This window comes from Pteropus vampyrus, unplaced genomic scaffold, assembly GCF_000151845.1.
Source record: "Pteropus vampyrus isolate Shadow unplaced genomic scaffold, Pvam_2.0 Scaffold1, whole genome shotgun sequence".
Classification (NCBI taxonomy): domain Eukaryota; kingdom Metazoa; phylum Chordata; class Mammalia; order Chiroptera; family Pteropodidae; genus Pteropus; species Pteropus vampyrus.
In genome coordinates this window covers 11,620,757-11,639,778 of record NW_011888782.1, presented here as the reverse complement: position 1 = coordinate 11,639,778, position 19,022 = coordinate 11,620,757, and the positions used below count along the sequence as shown (strand labels likewise).

Sequence of the window (19,022 nt, the reverse complement as noted above, 5' to 3'; positions counted from 1 at the left end):
GGGGGGGACGGTTGTTTTTATATAAGAATATCTAGAGAACATGTATAATTGAAACAGAGTTGCTTAATCAGTTGCTAGCTTTAGCCTCAGCTCCACCCCCCAATTCCATACCCCAAGTGGATGGCCTCAGCACTCCTTCCTATGAATCCCTGACACAGCCTCCGATTCCTTCTTAATGTAGTACTAATGGAAGCCACCACCATTTTAAAGGAGCTGGTATCAGATATAAACTTATCATTCTTAATTATGTTACGAAGATCTTTTGAATATAATACTATGATTACCTTATATTTTCTGGGATTTTTTGTTCATTTTGTAGGATTTCTGGTTTATCAAAGTTATTAAAGTCTCAAAGCTTTTCATGTGCTGGTCTCACCTAATGTATATTACTCAAAATCTTAATCATGGTAAAAGAAATTTATATCTTTATTTAATTTTGTTACTATATTTGCTGTGGCGAAAATATATCTTGAATTTGAAGCAGGTCTTAACATTAAATGCAATCATCTGTCTAAGGAAGAAAGAAAATCAGGTGTCTGTAAACATATACCTAGGTTCGTATTTGTCAGAAGTCTTTGAGGAACTGTGATACATTTTTATATAGCTTCTTAATTTCTTTTATGCATTTTACAAATATTTATTAGCCACCACTTGTGCATCAGGCAGCACTCCTGGTGATTGAGATCCATCGGTACAAAACAGGCAGAATCTGCCCCCTGCCTGGAGCTGACATGGACTTTTTTGTTAGCAACCTAAAAACTCATAAAGGTTTCTAGCTTTAACAACACAGGATTAAAATGTCACATGGAGTTCCTTACAGCAGTATTAATATTTTCAGCTGTGAAATTAAACAGTGAAGTTGTAGTAAATGTATACTGAGGAAAGAATCACAAAATGAGGCTACTTTTCTAGACGGTGTTTCTTCTTTCTTTAAAGTTGGGATCTATCCTACTTTGTAGGAGTATAGCCGTATAAAATGTGCAAAGTAGTACAAAGGTGTTGTGAAAATATAAATTGTTATATATAATCAAACTTTTTTTTTTTTTTAATCAGAAACCCTAATGATGAAAAGTATAGATCTATCCGGATTGGAAACACAGCTTTTTCTACTAGACTCTTGCCCGTCAGAGGAGCTGTTGAATGTTTATTTGAAATGGGCTTTGAAGAGGTAAGTCTGTTCAAGCGTTTTTTTCCTCCCCAATTCATGTACAAAGCATTCATTATTGCGTTGATTGATACTTACCTCAGTAAGATTTTTTTTTTATTAATTAATGATATTGGAAATCTGTATAACTCGTTATCTCTTCATCTATTAGACATTTAAAAGTCAGAATAAATATACTTTGAAATCACCGTAAACTATAACAACTCTCCCATGGGGAAAGAATTCTTAGAAGTCTCCGTGCTTTATAATTGGGAGGTCAGACATGCAACCCAAGGACCAAATTATCGCTCACTCTAGACTTTTAGTGAAAACCTGCTTTGTGAGCACACATGAATACTAATAGGGTGCAACTACCCTATTCCAGTAAGAAATGAAAAGCTGAGTCATAGGGGTTTTTTTCAGTGACAGGAGAAAAGAATCTCAGTGGGTTTTTTTTTGTTTGTTTTTAGGTCAAAAGAAAAGTTTGGTATTTCCATCTTGAGGAATCTTGTGGCATAGTTTAATTTTATGACACAATGAAAGTAGTTATCAAGATTGTGAATTTTCTTTATATGTTTAAAGAAAATTTTAAGCACATAAATTTTCTTTATGTGCCTAATCATTTCTAGTTTATAGAATGTTGAAAGAAGTTGAACCAGGTTATGGAGACTCAGTCAGTAGCAACCAGAATTGACAAGGCTGTAGAAATTGTTAGAGACATACAGAGTTGCAATAGGATACAATTTCCTTCCTGCCTCTCTGCTTCTCCAAATTTTATTCCAGGCTCTTGGGATATATTGGTAAACTAGGTAGATATAGATCTCATCTCCATGGAGCTTGCATTCTAGTAAGTTAGACATGATAATAAAGATGAGTACAGAGAAGAAAATAGGACATGGTAATACAATAAAAAGCAACTGTAATGGTGAGGGGCACATAGAATGAGTGGTCAGAGAGGGCCTCTGAGGAGATAATATTTGAGCTGGGACCTGAGTGACAAGCAGCAATTCAGGTACCTGAAGCTCTCTGGTAAGAGTATTGCAAGCAAAAGAATTCACATGTGCAGAGGGGCTTCTAGCAAGAGTAGCTTTGGCACAGAAAGCTATACAGAGGCTGGCAGAGGCTAGGCCATGGGGTTTTGAGGACTGTGAAAAAGAATTAGACTTTAAATGAAATGGGAAGCCATTGGAAAGTTTTCAGCAGAGAATAATATTTCTGAAGATTACTCTAGTTGTAGAGAGGATATTTTGGATTATCTGGGATGGTGTCAAAGGATAAAGCAGGGAGATGAGTTAGAAAGTGTATTCTGTTAGTCAAAATGAGAAATGGTAGTGGTTTAGATATGTTCCATAAGGGCAGGGCTTTTTGTCTATTTTGTTTTCTGTGTTGCTACCTCTTGAGAATAGTGCTGGTATATTTAGGCACTCAGTAAACATTTGTTGAATGAAGGCTTGATAGCAGTGGAGATGGGGTGAAGTAGAGGGATCTAGAATTTCTTTTTGAAGCAGAATACACAGGACTTGCTGGGGAATTGGATGTAGGGTATAAAGAAAAGGAAAGAATCAGGATGACTTCTAGGTTTTGGTTTGAGCAACTAAGTGGATAGAAGTACCAGTAATTGAACATGGGAAGTCTTAGAGAGTAATAGATGTCAGGAGATAAATCACTACCTATCTTTTGGATAATTACAACTGATATACTGTTAAATATTCAAGTAAAGATGTCCAGTAGACAACTGGATGTATGAGTCTATAACTCAAAAGGAGAGGTTAAGCTGGAGGTATAAATTATGGTGTCACCTGCTTATAGTTACTCACAGACATCTGAACATAGAGAATATAAAACTATAGAGGAAGAAAATTGAGAACACTGCTGATTTTGTTTAAAGAAATGCAGATTTTTGAGAGTCAAATGACAGGATAATTGAGTAAATGACATCTGGAGCTGTACTAATTTCTCATTGTTGAAATGTCACAGATGCAGTGGAATCAGATTTGCCTTTCAGCAAATATTCAAGTACCAGGTCAGGTGACCAGTCATCCCAGTTTGCCTGAGACTGTCTTGGTTTTAGCACTGAAAGCCCCACATCTCAGAAAACCCCCTCAGTCTCAGGCAGTCCTGAAAGTTGGTCACGCCAATGCCAGGTAACAAGCCAGATTAAAACTTGCAGTATTATTTGATACAAATAGAGTCACAATTTCAGAAAAGATGAATATGTAAGACTAAGTTACACTTAAAATTTCTGGCTGGCTTTGGACTTCACACCTATCAAATAAGTGTGTTATCATGTGGTTAAGTTGCAAGAGGAACTGGCGAGCCGAAACTGAACTCTACCACCAAAAAGAAATTTGGTGGCTTTGAGATGAGGTTGGAATCTAGACCTATCCTGAAATTTTCAACTGTATATTAAAATTATGAGCGCTTTAGGGCCCACTCGTCTCTGTGGCTGCATTCTTTTTTATAAAAATTTTGAAAAGGAGATTGAGAAAGACTGGGATCCAAGTGGATATGTGACCCATCACCAAGAGCCATACCCACCCTCCAAGTGAGGATGAGGGCATTGGAGGGGGACAGTTTTTATTATCTTGGTGACTGGAAGATATTAATTATCAGCATTTAGTGGGTAGGGCTAGGTTTGCCTAACATCCAGCAATGAGAATTGTCTCAGCAAAAGAGAAACATAGGTTTGTTAAATACTAGAATTCTCACTGGTTTCTTAAAATGTTATTGGATCTAGTATATTAAGCCTATAATTATCCTTTCATGAAAATCTAGTGCTTTTAGTTAAACATTTTTGGTACAAATCATTTGGCCATAATCATATGTGCTTTTAGGACTAGTCCCGTAAAGATGGAAAGGAAGAGAGCCAAGGCATGAGGAGCATCTCTGCCTTATCAGGGACCTTTCTGAAGTATGGACTGAGACGTAGCCCAGATTTTTGTTATCCTATATTTTCATCAGTGTGCATGGTGTCATGTACTTTTCTCAGTGCTCCTTCACTAACCACATGAGGCGAGAACCCTCCATATTTGGCTTTAAACCAGATGTCTGGTTTCTCTTCCCAGACCTCATCATAGATGTGAAATAGTTCCTCTCAATATTGGAAAAACCATTGTATTCCAATTTATGATTATATCATGTATGTGATCATCACAACTGTAGAAATACTATCTTTTTGCTCAACCCTTCCAACTGTTTGTACAAGTTTGTGGTTTTGGGTCTTTGTTCAGTCTAACGTGGAGCCTAATGATTAAGATCTTGCAGTTTGAATCCTTGTTCTGACAATTCTGTAAGAGCATCAGGCAGCTTAACTTCTCTGAGCCTTTGTATTTTCGTATAAAAAGAGGGAATAAACCTAATGCCTATCTTTCAGGGTGGTTATGAGAATTACTTGAGATACTGTATGTAAAATGCTTAGCACAGTACCTAGAACACATAAACACAGTAAATGGTTGTAGTCTTTTTTACAGCTGTTATGGGTAATGTGTGGAGCTTGCACACATTAAAAAGACCTCTTCCATCTTTTTAAAAAGGATTCATGTGGAACTGATTTTCATGTCGTCATTGAGTAATGTCTTGGTCACTTAATTCCTGTAAGTCTGCCATTACCAGGAAAATAAGGTCATTCTCACTTGTGGTGTTTAATTTAAATGCTTACAACCTACAGGACTGTTTATTGCACTTTGTAACAGCTGTTTTATCTCATTTGTAGTTGGTAGAATTATCGTTGTAAAACTGTTGCTTCTCAGCACCTTGAAACTTGATTGAATGTATTTTCATTTCACCTTTTTTCTTGTTTTGTAATTTGCTGACTATTTTACATTGTCAGTCTTGTTATAATCTTTATTGTATCTCAAGGCACTCTGATTATGTTATGGATATTCATTAAATGAATCATAACATAAAGGATTAGATTATTAATATTGTTTAATATTTTGTTTTGTTTGGACCGGAGACGTATGTTCTTAGTAAGCTAGTGTCAACTCTTATTTCTCTAGTTCTTGGGACAGAGTATTACTGTTAACAACCCATAGTTTTGAGTTGTCCATTAGGATATACCTTTTGCTCTCATGGTGCAATTAGTGAAGCCCATATACAGACTTTTAATAATGTAGCTATTCTTTATTGTTTTATGTTATCAGTGATCATTTTGTATAGCTGTATCTCTAGTATCATTATCATTTCATAAGGAATTTCATATAGAACAGTAGTATCAGATACTACTGCAGAAAAAATAGGAGTGTGCATATTTGCAATTCTTACGAGGCTTATTGACATTGACATATTATTCCTAAACAAAATATTTTTAAAGGTCTTTGAACTAATATAATAGTCAGCATTATATGCTAACAAGAAGACAAATTTTCTTAATTTGGGGGTTTATGTTAGGTGTTACCTTTGTATATAAGAAGTGTCATGGTAAGAAAACAGAATGATTGTTAAAATATGTATTCCATAGGCTTCATACACACACACACACGCACGCACACACACACACACACAAATAACTGTCAATGTGAAGCAAGGGTTAAATTTTTTCCTAATTTTATAAATTCCAGGGAGAAACACATCTTGTCTTCCCTAAAAAAGCTTCAGTGGAGCAGCTGCAAAAAATTCGTGACCTCATTGCCATAGAGAGAAGTAGCAGATTGAATGGATCAAATAAAAGCCACAAAGTAGAATTATCTCAGCAACCTGCAACCAGTACCCAGCTTCCTACAACACAGACTTCAGATCCTAATGGGTTAACCCAGCATGCAGGGAACAATGAAGGGCAGCCATCAAATCCACCATCTGCTCCAATGGTAACATTAGAATTAAACCTTCCTAAACTGTTCCTTTCAAATTGTTGAAACAGCAAAAGCTTTGAAATAAGTTATAATTTATTTCTGAATTTAGTCTCTAGTTATTCTTGTTTCTTTCTTAAAATTCCAAAACATCTAAATTTCCTTGTCTCTTAAAAATAATTGTCAAATTTGTAATGAAAGTTGGGGAAAGGGCTCTTTTATTTATACTTTTTTTTTTTTTTTAACACCTCCAGCACCTGGTCTTCCTAGATGGTCTCCCATCCAAGTAACCAGGCCCGAGCTTGCTTGCTTCCGAGATCAGATGGGGTTGGGTGTGTTCAGGGTGGCATGGCCATAGACTATACTTTTAAATCTCAACTTGTACCTTATTGCTTCTGTAGGTTATTATTATTTATAATTATTTATAAATGTACCTGTTGCCTTGGTGCTTAAACCAGTTACACAGATAACCATATTTCTGTAAGCTGAAGCAAAGTGTTGGACTTGCTGAACAGTAGCATGGCCATCAAATAAGACTTCCTCCACTGCATTGACACTTTGGATGTGAATTTTACCTGTTGCCATTCACCATGGGGATTAGTTCCAACAGCTTAACCATTATCATTAACTCAATTCAATGAAAAAAAAAATCAGCTTCCTTAGGTTTAAGGTAAATAATGCATTAATTTACTGATAGTGGTGCTAGCAAATTAGCGGTTTAGTTATTAGCATATACAGATACATCTTAAAAAACAACTCAAACTACTATTGTGTTACAGGCATTTTTGGTACACCTGAATGATCTCATTTAATATGAAATTATCCTGTATACAAAAATCTCTTGATAAAAGTCCTTAAGTATTCTCCTAAATTTTCACCGTCAGAAAAATTTTCATGCTTTTTCTATAATAATTTTATCTGTAGCCAACTTAAACTCATATTGTCTTATTTTAGTTTTTGGAAAACACCTTGTCACTGTCCTCCATACAGCAAGACTTTATGCAGAGTCAGTTATTAAATCTCTTAATTTTCTCCTGAATTATCCCAGAGGCTTTAACCTCACCTCCCTTGTAAGCAAATGATTTGCAGTCATTCCTTTCTGTGGGCTGGGAAGACCTTAAGCTTGTCTTTAAAAAATAAAGGTGTTAGAGGATAGTAGGGGAAGAGATGGAGTTACTGTTTTGTTTTGTTTTAATAATTTTTGTTGAGTGGTTTCCAAACTTTCGTGGAGGATTAACTCTTGTAAGACATATTCCTTTGTGCCTCAATTGACTTAGGTTAACCTTTAACTCATTTCCTGTTTGCTCAGAGCTGGCAGAACTTACTCCAAGGTAACTCACAGATTACAGTCCTAACCTTACCCCCAAAGTTTGCCATGAAATATTTTGCTTTTATTATTATTTTCGCATTGCTCTAGTATATCAATAGTCTTTGGAAACAAATAGCATCTGTTTTTAGTAGTGGTATTTCCATTTACACAATATAGTAACTCTCGAACACTGAAAATGTCAAATCCTAGATAACGTAGCATTTCTACACGTGATGTTAAATGAATGTTGGCAGCGAGCTGCACTTTTGTTTTCTACATGGGAAATGGGTTAAATCTTTAAAATATTTTTTCCCATTAGCTTCACAGCTAATGTTTATTTATAATAATAAATACAACTAGTATTTATGAATGCTTCTGAGAAACTGTTAACTGATACTATTGAATCAACTAGTCATGATGCTAAGTGGCTGTGGGCATCAGAGAAGATAGCATATGTGAAAAGAAAGCTTTACAAATCGTAAAGGGCTTTAAAGGTTTGCCCTTGGTAATATTCCTTTCTGTAAAGTATCTGAGCTACTTCATTCAGTACAAAGTTATCACAGTAAAAAATAAGTGGGACTACTTTAATAAGACAGAATAGTAATCCTAATCCACTTCTTAAAACTGGTTTCCACTCTTTTTTGATTATATGTATTACCAGTAATAAAAAATGAGTACCTGATCCCATAACTGTCTATTTATTTATAAATTATATACTTTTATACTAATGTTTTGTACCTTATATAACAGCCGTGTAAAAAATTAAAGGGTGAAATAAAAAGTAAATGTGCTGTGCACCCCAGTGGATTCTTCTTTGCCCTTCTCAATTATGTGTATTCTGCCTTGGAACACTGAAGGTCTTCATCAGTTTTGCAGTTAAGGTTGGCACTGATACAGAAGCATATTTAACCTCTTTCTTGGCTTTTAGCACCCTTATGTATTTTCTAATTGAAGTGTTAGAATATATCTTTTAAGATTTTCTGCTTCATCTTTTGTTGAATCTCAGTATTAAAGTTTAAAATGCACAGTACTAATCAGTCTTAACAGAAAAGCATATAATGCATGAAAACAGTTTATTTAATGAAATAGTTCTTTCCTGGAACAAGTAGTGTTTTGTTAGTGTTCTGCTTAGGAAATCCATTCGCATCTTCTGAATCTTCTTTAACCATTTCCCTTTTTTGTATTCCTAACCTGGCAATGCAGATATAGTGTGAGGTCTTTAAAACTGTTAGTCACCAGAAAGCCTCTGGATGGTACACTAAATACAAAATGTCATTCTACTGCTAAAACAGATTTAGAGTTTAGAAGAAAATAAACTGTCTCAAAGACATATGCTCTCAGTAGGCTAGTCTATGTCAACTCTTATTTCTCTAGTCCTTGGGACAGTGTATCTTTTTCTGTGTTCCCCAAGGGAGTTAGGAGAAGTTAAAATGAAACTTGTTTTTTTATAGCCAACTCTTGGTTATCTATGAATCACTGGAATACACATTTTTAAAAAGTATTTTTTTATTTAAGCTTTTATAACTTCCTATTATAGTACAGCAACCACTAGTTGCTGTACTATAATATTTGACAATTATGTTTTCCTGCCTTGCCCATTTTGAGTCGGGTACAAGTTGAGAATTAAAATGGACCAAAGTTAACCAGTAGGAGAGATTAAAAAAGCATTTAACCTGTATATAAGCTAGACAAACCCTGAGCACTGCTGAACTTTGTCACTATTATAATTTTGGGGGGGTTAAAACTATATCAAGTAAAATATTGAAGTATAGAACAAGGTGATCGTCACAGATGTTGAAGTTTTCTAATTAGTTTTTTTTTTCTTTAAGATATAAAGTATTGGAATATATAAATGGTGGTGGTTATTAGAAACTTATTTTGCTTCCTTTCTGGAATTTTATGCAAGTGGAATTACATAATATATAGTCTTTTGCTTCTGGCTTATTTCACTTACGTATGTTTTTGAAGTTTATCCGTATTGTAGGATGTATCAGTATTTTTTCCTTTTTCATTGCTGAATACTATTCCATGATAGACATTTGGATTGTTTGCCTGTTATGAATAATGCTGCTATGAACATTTATATGCAAGGCTCTGTGTGGACATTTGTTTTCATTTCTCTTGGGTAGATTCCTAGGAGTGGAACCACTGGGTTGTATGGTAAGTTTATGTTTAATGTCTTAAGAAATTGCCGAGCTGTTTTCCTGAGTCATCGCACTATTTTATATTCTCACTAGCAGTGTGTGAAGGTTCCAGTTTTTTGATATTTTTACCCACACTTGTTGTCTTTTTTATTATAGCCATTTTAGTAGATGTTAAGTAGTATCTTATAGATTTAATTTGTATTTCCTTAATGACCCAACTGATTTTTAGATTTGCTAGTTATGTATGCTGAGTGTTTAGTGTTCTATAGAAATAACTTCCTATTAACTCTTTATATATCTTTATACCCTTTGCCTTCCAAAAGCGGATTCGAAACAGCAAAAACAGTTTTTCAAAGACAAAAAACTTCAGAATGTTAGAAGCATCATGTTTCTAATCTTGCAACTATAGGTTGAAAACGTGATTCTGAAGTGTGATTTGCTTAAAATAAGCATTTGACAGTTACATAACTACTCTAAATGTATGCTTTCATGTGACACATGACTAATTTGAGAATATGTATGAAGTTGTTAAGGACTGTTCATCCACTCTTATCACTGCAGAAATTATTGCGCATTGTGTGTATGGTATATCGTTATTTAAAATAATTATTTGGGATTATTTCTTTGCAATTATAAAAGTAATGTAGTTGTATTAGATCATGATAAATTAAATGAGTCAACTTTTAAACTAATTTAATCTTAAAGGTCGACCTCTTAGTCTGGATCTCTAGATAGTTTTCATAAGAAAAGAAATCTATTTGGACAGAAGATTTCAATGTCCAATTTCTTGTTTGTAAACCTACCATTTTAAAGGTAAAATATACCTATATACCTTTCAATAGGGGATTATTTAAATTACCACACATCCTTAAATTGGCATTTCTAACATCCGTTAAAAATGATAATTTATGGGGTCTGTTTTGACATGGAGAATTATTATGTGGGGAAAAAAGGTAAACTGAGAATTTGAAGTTAAACCACATATGTTATGGGTATGTGTATAATATTTAAATTTTTGTTTTAAAAATTCATATACATAAACATGTTTCCTTAAAAAAAGGTCTGGAAAGCTAGACACAGATATCTTAAAATAATTTTCTCTAAGTGATGAAATTATAGGTGATTTTTATACCATTCAGTATTTCCTGAAATATTTTTTGCAACATTTATTACTTTTATAAATAGAAAAAAGGGTTTTTTTTGTAAGAAATAAGCTTACTAAAGTCAAAAGTTGATTAAAACTGTCATTAAAAATTTGTTAAACAGAACTTTGTGTTTAAAAATAGGTTCTAAATTTAAAAACCACAAAAGCAAAGGGTTGCATAAAGGTAGAAAAAGGGCTAGTGGGCTTGGCAAGAGCCGATCCTTTACAAAAGAAGTAAATTGGTAATCCAACTTCCACCGGCTATATCACATGATTTGACACAAAATGCACATTGTCCTTTTTTCTTATAAAGTCTTAAATATCTCACATTAGAAACCAAAATAATTGGAATTCACATATGATTGGTGAAGAAAATAATCTTTTTTATCCGAAACATACAGATTTTACATTTTAAACTTCTTCCATTTGTACTCCAAATAACTTTAACTCTCAAGCAATTAACTGCTGCCTTACGTACATGGTTACTCAGCTGCTATAATCGCCATGCAATCAGCAAACTTCTATTTTTATGGCTTAGTTTTTTTGGAGTTGTGCCAATGAATATGTAAAGAATTAGGCAAGAAAATAAATTTTATTGTTAGAGATTGTTTGAGTGCCATTAAAAACCACAATGCTTGAGGTAATTTCCAGATAGAAAAGTAGTAAATTGAAAATCAAAATTCTCTGGATGAGTTCTTACCCTCTCGGTGAATGAAAATCTGCATTTAAGAAAAAAAAAGATAACACTGTAATTGCCTGATTTTTATAAGAATTCTTTCAAATAAAAATGGAGACATTTTCATTTTTTTTTTTTTTAATGTTTCTGTATCAATTCTGGTAAAGGAGCATATTCCTCACTGTTGTGAATACCTTGAGTTTATCACCAAGTCTTCATCATGTTCCCGTAGTCATTGATCCACTCAAGCGCCTTGTGTTAATGGAGGAAATGTGTCTCCTCTAACTATGGGCCAGTCTCTCTTCTGTGCCTGTATTCCTTTCTCTCTGGTCACTGTGGAATCTCAAATGGACTATGCCCAAGTCTTCAACCTCCTCTTTTCTTGGGGATTCTTTTCAATGACTTTAAGTCCAGTTTTCATCTAAAGTTGAATAACTCAGACATGCAGATTCCTGGACATACCCCAGACAAACTGAACCAGAAAAGGAAAGGAGAACTTGAGAAACTGCATTTTTCATGCGCATATTAATGTTTAAGAACCTTTTCTATAATTTCGCTTATTATAGAAACAAGCCAGGATAGGAATATCCCTAGATCCTGCATGTCCTGTATTTATTACTTCCTCTTTACAACTAGTTGTAGGAAGAGTCCCCTATACTATCACTGCGTCTTTACTTCTCTTATACTTGTCTAGAGAGTCTCCATACTTTAAGTGTGTGCACTATCAGTAAAGTGTTTTCAAGCATATCCTCTCAATCTATATTTGTTTATAAATTGCATATATATGTTGTTATGCTGATATACTTATGTACATTATACAGTGTAAAGAGGAGCTAAAGTGAATGTTTTTATTTTTTAAAAATGTATTAACAGTGTATCATTTAATGAATGTAGATATGACTATATTCTAAATTGTCTTGATAATTTAGAATTTGGGGGGCTAACTTTGTCAGATCTCAGTAGATTGTGATTTTTTTTTTTTTGCATTAAAATGTAGCTGTTGAAGGGCTAATAGTAAAACAGTAAAAGATATGTCAGCCCTGCTGTTTTCTTCTCATTACATATACTTGCATCATTAGTATTAGCCTCAATGCCTAAAGGTCTTTCTAATCTTTTTTTAAGTCAGGTTGAGGGTTAATTTAGTTAAAACTACATAATGTAACCAACCGGTAAATCTATTTTACCAGGCACATTTTTTTTCCTTCAACAGTCTTGACATGGCTTCTTTATATCCTTAGTTATAGGTCCTCTGTTCAGCAAGTCTTCAGATAGTTCTCCAGGTTGATTGTTCTATAATTTAGTTGTAATTTTAATGTACTCATGGGGGGAGGCAAGCACAGTGTTTACCTACTTTGTCATCTTGACCGGACCCTTAACTAGGCACATTTAAACTGCAAAACTTTGTAACATGAGAGTAGAAGGAAGAGTGAGCATGTCACTATCTTCCCTCAGGAAAGCTGCTCCAGCCTGAGATGGAGCCCCTCTTAACCCAAATATTAAATATTATTATAACTTAATTGTTTCACTTTTTGGACAAAAAATAACATAAGTAGAAGTTCTATTATTTCCTGTCCACCTTCCAGTGTACTGTTTTGTACAGCTCCTTTGGTGCATTTAGCCCACTTTGGGGTACCACTTACACAACTAAGCCTCTTACACCTTGCTTTTCTTATTAGCACTACTACAAGCTTCTTACTAAGATCATCAACAGTCTTCACACTGCTGAATTTAATGGACTTTTTTTCAGTTCATTGTTATTTGACCACATATAGTTTTTAGCTTACTTGATCATTTTGGTTTTTTTCCTACTGTAAGTGGTTCAACTATTAATCCAGTTGTTCCTATCAAAAATCTATGGATCATTCGTATGTTTTCCTACTTTTCTAACTGCTCCCTGACTCCACAGTGCAGTCCCCAAAACATGTTAATTCTACTTCTTGTTCTTCTTATTTTGTTCACTTTTCTACCACTACTGTAACCACCCTAGCTCAAGCTACCAGCTCTCAGTCATCCCCCATTAGGTCTTGTCATACCTGCTTTCTTCACACTACTCCAGTGAGATTGATATTCTGAAAACACAAATCTGATCATTTCACTTTCTTGCTTAAGTCTCTTGAATAGCTTCCTGTTATAATGGAAAGAGATAGGAAAGATCTAGCTGTTTACCAACCAAACTTCATTCTTAGCCTTGTCTCTTCACCATTTTCCCCTTAGTTCTCTATGCTCTAGACACCTTGATCTCTTTGATCCTTCTCAGCATTAATATACTGAGCATATCCCCTATATACACGCTCCTCGACTTGCCTACATGCTGTTCTTTTTGACAGGAATGGTCTTTTCCCTTCCTTGTTTACTAGCTGCTTATCATCCTTAATATTTTACCATAAATATCATTTATTCAGGTACTTCTAGGTTCAGAACCCTATTGTACAGTCTCACTATCCTCTATATTTGCTTTATAATTCTTATAATTCATGTAATACCTATGAATAAGTTGTACCATTATATCCCTAGTACCTAGCAAATAATAAAGCTCTTTAAATATTTGAGTAAATGAACATTTTTGTATCAGTATTGTTTTTGTATCCATAGACTGCTTACTCTGTAAGGATGTCTTTGTCTATTTTGGTGTCCATTATTTTTCCAGTTTGTAACACATACACACTCACATACATTTATACAAAGTCAAGTATTTGACTTAATGTGGTGGTTCTGTCATTTTTTGTTCAGTGCCTTTCCTCGTTTAGACCATAAAGTGATCATGTCTGTCTTGTGCACCCTTCCCCAGGGCTTAATATAGTACGTGACATTAAAGTATTTGGTAATGGTTTTTATCTTTTATAATTAATCTATCTCTACCTTTTAATACACATTTAACCCATTCATTTTTACTGTAATTTCTAACACATTTGAACTTATTTCTCACATTTTGTAGTATTGTACATGTCTTTGCTTGCCTGTTTTTTTTTTTTTTTCCAAATTCTTATTTTTTCTATTTTTGTTTTGTTTAGGGTGGGCTCTGCCAGAACTGTTCTGAGCCTGGGAACTCCTTTTAGGAATCTAAGCATCTTCCCTCACTCCTCAGATACACATTCTTTGTTGACAAGGAGTGATGGGGCGGGGGAGCAAAATATCTAGCTGTTCCTTCTGCAGTGCCCATCCAGTCTCTTTAATACTTGTTCTGAGGCCCCTTCCTGCTCTGTGGACCCTGTGGCTCCTCTGCCTTTTGGGATAATTTTGAGAACTTTTTTTAGTTTTCATAACCACTCTCTGGAGGGCATATTGCTGTGGTTTCTTCCTTTAATCCGTTTGTATCTGCCTTTCCTCTTTAAGAGTTCTTCATTTTTGCTAATGCTGTATAGAGTTTTTTTTAAAATCATTTATAGAGATTTGAAGTAGAAATAGCTGTCAGATGCATTGCTCAGAGCAGTGTTTTGATCCAAGCTTGCGGTCAAGAATTCAGCAAACCTCTGTTTAAATATAATCTCAGTAATATAATATACTCAGAGGAATAAATAGATACATCTTAGACTGTCATACAGATATGGCAGTCTCCTACTACTGATTTTGTAAATGTTTTTAATATAATTTCAGTAAATTCATACATTCATTATGAAATCATATAACCGGTGTTTTTTATTATATTATTTTTGTAGCATATGAAGAAAAACTAATTACAGTTTTTTTTTCTATTAGGTTACTGCCAATTCAGTCATTCTGAAAGTTCTTCAGTCCAACATTCAGCATGTGCTGGTCTATGAGAACCTTGCTCTCCAGGAGAAAGCACTGGCTTGTATTCCAGTTCAAAAACTAAAAAGGAGATCACAAGAAAAGTTATCTAGAGCTAGAACATTGGATAAAGGTAGTGACTTAACCATTCCCTGCTAAATATGCATCATTGCTAAGTAAACAGAAACACTAAATGGTTCCTTTGCTGTATGTGTTATAAATATCTAACCAATATCTATTTGGTTTTTTAAGGAGTACAATAACAGTACAGTTTTATTGCGTATAATTAAATGGGCACATCTGTTACTATTTTCTTATAAAACTTCTTTTACCTGAATATGTATTTGCAGGTTAATTATAATCATTATATGAATTTTTTAGGTATAGTATAACTTGATTCAGTGGACTATCTGATGGCATTATTAGTGACTTTTAATGTGAATCTGACAAACCATATTCAAAATTAATTTATGAGTAGACCATTAACTCACTTTGGTTAATACACATTTACTAATTAAGAATGTGGATTTTGAAGCCAGCCGCCTGAGTATAAATTCAACTCTGCCTCTTACTGTGTCACTAAACAAGTACTTTAATCTCTATGCCTCAGTTTTTTCATTTGAAAATAGGAATGGTAATTTTAAGAAATGAGATAGTACAATGGACACAGCTCAGAACAATGCCTACCACATTCATCTACCAATATTTATGTTGTTGTTATGATTAATTGTCTGAGGATTTTAGTTGTTAAATTATTCCAACTTTAGAATTTTTACTTTGAGTTTTTATGTAATTTTTAAAAAAATCTGTTAAGTCATTTCTTAATACTGTATTTTCTAGGGCAGCGGTCCCCAAACTTTTTGGCACCAGGGACCGGTGCTCCTATGAGAATCTAATACCTGATGACCTGAGGTGGAGCTGTGGTGGTGATGCTAGTGTAGGGGAGTGGCTGCAAATACAGATGAAGCTTCAGATGCTCGCCTGCCGCTCACCTTCTGCTATGTGGCCTGGTTCCTAACATATCTCAGACTGGTACTGGTTTGCGGCCTGGGGTTTGAGGACCCCTGTTCTAGGGGATTGTTTAATATTTTGGGAGTGGTTTCCCTAGTTTGCAGCAAACCCTTTTAACTAATCTCAGTCCACCTTCAAAAACACCATACTGCTTCATGTATAGTGGAGATACCTTTTAGTAGAATTGTCTCAGTTCTTGCCTCTCATTCCTTATGACATTGCTACTTTATTTCACCTATCCATAAACTATAATCACTCAATGTAGATGGTCCACAATTTAACAACAGTTCACCTTATGAGTTTTCGACTTTATGATGGTGCAGAAGCAACGTACATTCAATAGAAACCATGCTCCAAATTTTGAATTTTTGATATTTTCCCAATCTAGCGGTACATAGTATAACGTGCTCTCGTGATGCCCGACAACAGCAACGAGATGGTTTTGCCCAACTGTAGGCTAATGTTAGTGTTCTGAGCATGTTTAAGGTAGGCTAGGCTAAGTGATCTTGTTCAGTGGGTTAGGTATATTAAATGCATTTTCAACTTCGAATATATTCAACTTAAGATGCATTTTTTGTGATGTAACCCCTTCGTTAGTCAAGGAGCATCTGTATATTGCCATTGTTATTATTTATACAGTAACTTTTTATATCAAAAATAAAAATAAAAGATCGTATTTTACCTTCACTTACTCCTCTAACACTCTTTCTTTATGTAGATCCAAGTTTCTGACCTATATAATTTCCTTCTTCCTGAAGAATTCCTTTTAAAATTTTTCAGGGTAGGTCTGCTAGAAATGAATTCTCTTTGTTTTTCTTTGCTTTTGAAGGATAATAGCACCGGGATATAGAATTCTAGGTTGGTGGGGCTGGTTTTTTTTTTTCTTCAGCGACAGTGTAAATAGTTTACTCCACTCTCTCTTTGCCTGCATTGTTTATGACCAGAAAGTCTGCCGTAATTCTTATCCTTATTTCTCCATAAGTAAGGTTTCACCCACACTCACCCCCTATCCCCAGCTTCATTCAAGATTTTCTCTTTGTCTTTCTGCAGTTTGAATATAATATGCCTAGGTGTAATTTTTCTCATTTTGTGTTTTATGAGCTTCCCGGATCTGCGGTTTGGTGTTATTAATTTTATAAAATTCTTGGCCATTATTACTTCAAATATTTCCTCTTCTCCTTTCTCTCTTCCTTTTCCTTCTGATATTCCAAAGTGAAGTTATTCTGTTTTACCTTTATTTATCTCTACAACTCAATTTCCCACAGGTGTTAGATATTCTGGAGGTTCTGTCTCCTTTTACTCTCATTCTGTTTTCCTCTTTGATTTTCAGTTTGGAAAGTTTCTGTTTCCCTGTCTTCAAATTTATTGATTCTTTCTTTGGCTGTGTCAGTCTACTGATGAGCCCACAAAAGGCATTCTTCATTACTGTTACAATATTTTTTATTTCTAGCATATCCTTTAGATATTTTTTAGAGTTTCCATTTCTCTGCTTACATTCTCTATCTGTTCTCATATATGGTCTTTTTCATTATAGCCCCTAACATATTAATCAGACTTATTTTGTTTCCTTTAATTCCATAATCTGTGCCATATCTCAGTGGTTCTGATGCTTGTTTAACCTCGTCAGACTGTTTTTTCTTGTCTTTCAGCATATCTTGTAATTTTTTGTTAGAAGCTGGACATGATGTATTGGGTAATAGGAACTGATGTAAACAGGCCTTCTGTGTAAGATTATGTTCACTTAACTATGAGTTGCGCTGTGTTTAATGTTTGCTGTAGGTGTCACAGGCTTCAGTTTCCTCTGATGTTTTTGTTGTCTCCCCTGTTCTCTTTGGGCTTCCCCAAACACTCCTCCTTAGAGTCTGCATCCTGCAGATCTTTTCGTTGTAGTCGTTGTACTGTAGCCCTGTTGGTGTGGTGGTAGGTAGGGCATGGGGGAAGGGAAGTATTCTATAATGGTATAATTAAATCTCAGTGTTTAGAGGGACTGTATCCTCAGGCCTATGAATTTCACAAGTCCTTATTAACTTTGGTTCCCCACAGGTGAGGTAGGAAGGCTAGAGTGGGCTGGAGTCAGGGAAACACCCTTTCTCCACTTCAGATAAGCCTCTGGTAAAATCTTCCTCCCTGGAGAGTGGAATTAAGAGGACTGGGTTTTCTTGGTAATTCTACTCTTTCCTTTTCCTTACTAAAGCCACAGAGGGATCTTTTTGGTTCTTCACAATGAGAATCTGGTGGGATACCTGCAGGGAAAACCCACAAAAGGATGAGGGACTCTTCTCTCCATGCCCCCCACACCCGCCCAGGATTGCATTTCTCAATCTCAAACTAGCCCATATTCAGCCTCCAGCAATTTGTCAAAATTACCATTTAAGTATTTCTGCCAGTTTATGGCTCCAGTGACTTATGCTCCTTGTAGAGTATCTTGATCTGTCTCCCTAAATTTGGGGGTGACAGTTTACACTGTGAACTCAGTTCTCTAATGGGTCCAAGGAAAGTCAGTGATTTTTAGTTTGTTCAGCTTTTTTTTGGTTGGAAAGATAGGAATGACAACTTCTAAGCTCTTTACATGTCAGAGCTAAAGCTGGAAGTCCCTCTGATGGATTAACTATGTGTCTCTTTTCCTTTTTTAACTTACTTTTTAAAAATTAATTTTTTTTAATTGAAGAAATGATTTAAGTTTTTTTTTAATATTTATCACTTAGATATTTTGTCACTGCTTGGGTTTTGGTGGTTTTGTCTTTATTGTGATATTATACAATGTTATTTCCTTGTATTTGATGATGGGACTGAGCCTTAGACTTAGCTCAGCCACAGATTTGTTGTGAGACCTTGAAACAGTTCATCTTCTTGGGTTAACAGTTTTTTCCCCGTGGAAAATAAGAATGCTTATTAATATGTGATCACAATGGCCCCCTCCACTTTATAGTACTGTAGTCCTTCATATGATGTCTGGCATTATTAGAGACCTAGGTGCCTTCTTTTGGCTCTGGCATACATGTTTTCCATCCTCCAGGTTACCTCATAGTCCAAGGTGGCTGCTAGAGCTCTGGCCGTTACCTCTGCAGGCCAGGCATC

The 19,022-nt window shown here is 34.9% G+C and overlaps 1 protein-coding gene across 4 annotated transcripts in view; it reads left to right on the top strand.

Moving 5' to 3' along the window:
• The window catches only part of NGLY1 (N-glycanase 1), a 52,415-nt gene that overhangs the window by 6,397 nt on the left and 26,996 nt on the right, over positions 1-19,022 (top strand). For 3 of the 4 annotated variants that reach the window (XM_011358466.2, XM_023532405.1, XM_011358634.2), the window contains exons 2-4: positions 1,054-1,168; positions 5,704-5,949; positions 14,901-15,066. In XM_011358466.2, coding sequence (XP_011356768.1) covers positions 1,054-1,168; positions 5,704-5,949; positions 14,901-15,066 — 527 coding nt within the window. The remainder of the gene's footprint in view (positions 1-1,053; positions 1,169-5,703; positions 5,950-14,900; positions 15,067-19,022) is intronic. The other variant, XM_011358548.2, reaches the window with a different exon arrangement.